This window comes from Aphanomyces astaci, assembly GCF_000520075.1.
Source record: "Aphanomyces astaci strain APO3 unplaced genomic scaffold supercont1.129, whole genome shotgun sequence".
Taxonomy (NCBI): domain Eukaryota; phylum Oomycota; class Saprolegniomycetes; order Saprolegniales; family Verrucalvaceae; genus Aphanomyces; species Aphanomyces astaci.
Window position 1 is genome coordinate 102145 of NW_009798392.1, and position 3923 is coordinate 106067.

The 3923-nt window shown below is 47.0% G+C and overlaps 2 protein-coding genes across 2 annotated transcripts; one reads left to right on the forward strand and one right to left on the reverse strand.

The window, feature by feature from the left end:
• Window positions 1–842: 842 nt before the first annotated feature.
• H257_17988 (hypothetical protein) lies at window positions 843–1865 on the reverse strand (the record flags this gene model as incomplete). Its single annotated transcript, XM_009846978.1, has 5 exons — window positions 843–1052; window positions 1103–1188; window positions 1286–1388; window positions 1575–1729; window positions 1811–1865. 5 exons carry the CDS (start codon window positions 1863–1865, stop codon window positions 843–845), a joined length of 609 nt encoding a protein of 202 aa, XP_009845280.1.
• A 456-nt stretch (window positions 1866–2321) lies between these two features.
• Window positions 2322–3510, forward strand: H257_17989 (hypothetical protein; the record flags this gene model as incomplete). The annotated part of the gene is made up of 3 exons (XM_009846979.1): window positions 2322–2808; window positions 2855–3357; window positions 3430–3510. The coding sequence occupies 3 exons, from the start codon at window positions 2322–2324 to the stop codon at window positions 3508–3510; spliced, it is 1071 nt and encodes a 356-aa protein (XP_009845281.1).
• Between the last annotated feature and the right edge of the window lie 413 nt (window positions 3511–3923).

Genomic DNA, 3923 nt, shown 5'->3' on the forward strand with positions numbered 1-3923 from the left:
GACCAGATAGAAAAAAGGTGTTTTCGATCCCTGGTAACAAAGCCAAATATGCTATATGTGCTTTCAAAGTTGGTATCAGGACTTTTCCACCCCAGACAGTCCATATCCCAAAATTTCGTGTAAATCGGACAAGAATGACAGGGAAACCATTCGACTTCCCCAAACGTACAGTACGCCGAAGGCGGCCAAAAAAGCATTGCGTCATCGGACCGACGCGATCAACGTGACGAAAGTCCGTTTTGCCACCGCGGCAATCTTAGCCACTCGCGCGATCAGCTCGACAATTCTTTTGATGATGGTTATCATCGTTTGGCTACTCCAGAGTTCTACCTCATCGAAGATGACCGGCAATGCCGAAGTTTCCTCGCTCGCCAAGGTGGCCCCGGTGAAAATACCGGAGGAAACGACCATCGTAGTCGTAGTCGTAGCGTAAATCGCAGCGACGCTTCTCGTCAACATGACCAGACTCGTTATTTCAGTAGTCATGAACAGGCACATTTGCCAAAATTTACGACACATCGTGACAACAAATCGGCGTCAATGCCTAGATTATCTACACCTAGACTAAATGAGATTCAATCGGCATCATTGCCTAGATGAACGACATCTCGTCAACAATAAAAACATGTCTCGTTTTCGGTACTAACAGTAATACACTCCATCAAAACTTCAAGTATAATTCCAAACATACTTTCAAAAATACTAAAAGACTTCACAGTGTTTGCACTCATTTTGACTCACTCGGTACATTTATATCGCGATCACTATTATTCACAGCTACTGGCTAGGCACTTCGTGTGTCTTCGACTAGTCCCATCGTTCAACAACAACTAGACTACTGTCTATGGACAGTCGACAGTGGTGCGTCGTTCCGCACGACGGAGGACATAGCGACACTGGATCGTGGTACGCTGGGACTTCTTCTCCTCTCCCATACATGCGTAGCGCACAAGGATCAAGCAATACTGGTGGCGGTCGTCTTCGCGAAGCGTCATATGACCAACGTGGAAGTTCATCAATGCGAAGGTGAGTCGTTGAATACCATCGTACATCTTCTCTCACCACACAAACGTATTGTAGTAGATCTCCAAAGCAGGTAGACGCGGCTGAAGAAGTTTTCGACGTTCACGCGGTCGGCGGATACCGCAGCATTGCGTTCGAGGTCATGGCGGTCGAGGCCGCCAGTCGCTTATTGGGCTGGATAGCGCGAACGGCTGCCGCGAGACTAATGTACCCCTTGTCAACCAGTACGGCCCACATCTTAGTGTAATTTGGAACAACTGACCGTTAACATTGACCGCCGTCTCTGTAGGTGGCTTCGTCACGTGTACATCGAGCCGCTTGCGGAACATGGCGAGATCCGACACGGAGCCAGGTTCATGAGGACTCTACCAGAAAGGTCGTCTTGTTATCGCGGAGGGATTCTATTGATCGCATTGTGACAAAATGGGTGTAGAGAACTGGAGAGAAACTTCGATAACACGTATTATCATCTTCTTGAGAGTTGGTGGTTAGAGGTCAAAGTCGAGTGCACGCTTCTGCCAGGTTTGGTAGTACTTTAAATTGACCAGGACCATGAAGAATGCATTCTTTGGTGTGGACGTGGGCTTCCGTCCGCTGCTGTCGTTCCATCGAGCTTGGAGAGCCAACACGACGACACTCCAGATCGTCTTGAACTCGTCGGGAGTGAAGTTGGTGAGCGTACGGAACCCCTCAATGCCGTTGTCCTCTATGACCTTATCAATCACCGGATTGCTGTAGGTCAGTGTTTCGTCCTCCTCGGCGACGACTTCGCCTTAGTCATCGAGACTCTCGTCCAGGTACAGCTGGTCAGAGACACTTTGCACGTAAAAGCGCTCAAACATCGAGTTAACGTTGACAACCATCCTACTCGGAGTAGTGATAAATTCGATTGTGATGTGTGTGTGAAGTCGGGTTAACTTGCAATGGCGCGGAGAAATTGGTGGGGGCCAATAGAAATTGGACACACGTAGCGGCTCACGCATCCCTCTATAACCGAGTTGTTATTGAAAGACCTGTATTTACTGATCATATCGGGAGTCATTTACCGATAAACTGAATCTATATACCGATCTTTTCTCTAAATAGTCAGTCATTAGAGAGTTTCGGACAGTGGATTTGAGATAGAATTCGAGGTTCGGAGCTCTAACTCAAAAGTAGAAAAGCAACATTTTCGGACAAGAATATACTCAAATTTGAGGTACATTTCGGCTCCTTTCGGAGAAAAAGTAAGGTAGGTAGATTGAACGGATAATATACGGATGACACGTATTGTTCACACAACCAGCAATTTGCGAGTCATGCGGTTACCATCAGTGCTTCGGAACCGCGATGTCGTGCTTCTCTTAACTGCACTGCTAGAGCAATGTCATGGTGATTTTGATACGTTCTTGGACACCCTCGAAGTCTTGATTAGAGTTAACGTATTGCGCCTGCGAGCGCCGCGCCCCCTAATCAACTACAATCACAACTTTGACCGGCATATGGATGCTGCCACCGCCCGCACCAAGTTTCGATTTTCGATCGACCAACTTGCCGTTCTATGTGTAAAACTGGGACTGCCAGAGTTCACGGTCACGCCATGGCACGACAAGGACGACACGGTTGAAGCAGTTGCCATCGTGTGCCGACGGATGGCAGAGACTTGTCACTTGTACACAATCGCATCCGAATTTGGACGATCGTTGGAGGCCTGCAGTCGAATCATCAATACTGTGGTGAACGCAATCTATCGAAAGTGGCACGATGTGATGTACTTCCATGAGTGTCTGACCGCACTGCATGCAGGTATGTATTGCCTTGTTCGTATGCGTCTAACATGGTTTCTCTTTAGATTCGTATGCTGATGCCATTGAAACCAAGAGCGGCCTCCGCGGAATGAAGACATGTATTGCCTTCATTGATGGTACCAAGCAGTTTATCAGCCATCCGACTCCACGACCCACGGCATCGGAGCCCGAGAACCTCCAGCGCGTCGTTTACAATGGTCACCTACGGCGCCATTGTCTCAACTGGCAAGGTGTTTCCGTCCTCGACGGCATCATCGTCGGCATGTACGGGCCCGTCGAAGGCCGACACCACGACTCGACGATGCTTTCAATGAGTTGTTTGTTGGATCGGTTTAAGGCAAACCCAGTCTTGGCGCGGTTCTGTCTGTACGGCGATCCGGCATATGGATGTCGTCAGTGTCTGTCCTGCCCGTTTGCAAATGCTATGCCGGGAACATTTGAGACGGTGTTCAATTCATCGATGAGTTCCGTGCGCGAGTCCGTCGAATGGAGCTTCCACTTAGTTAAAGGTTTGTGGTCGTACGTATCTTACGACAAAAAGATGAAAGTACGAGGACGTCCTATTGGCTTGCTGTGGTTAACTGCAACACTTCTGACGAACTGTCACACGTGCCTGAAGCCGGATGGAAATCAGATATCCATGTACTTTGATGTGAAACCGCCAAGTCTCGACGAATACTTGTCATCAGCACTCCCCTAGAAGTAAAAAATAGCCTAATTTTGCAATAAAAGGTTTTTCATTGTGTTCCATACTTAATTGCAAATGGTTTTGTTGCTACAGCCCTAAGTAACATGACTATCATTGTATTTGAGGTATTCTATTTCATTTTGCGTTAGTATTGTCAAAAGGAAACTGTGTTTTCCTTGTTTCATTATTAACTAGGATATAAATCCGTATTATGCATCAATAGGTCACCAAATCAAAAACAAATAGATTTCCTGAAAGACAAGGTTGTTTGCAAAGGACTCCAGCCATTGCTGTATTTGAGCCATATTAAAGAGAGATTGAGTCGTTTCGTCAACAGATCTCGTTTTGACGAAAGACAGGGTATCTGATTAAAGATGCACACATAAACTAATTCACCCAGGTATTGATCAAAACGAAGTCATTGA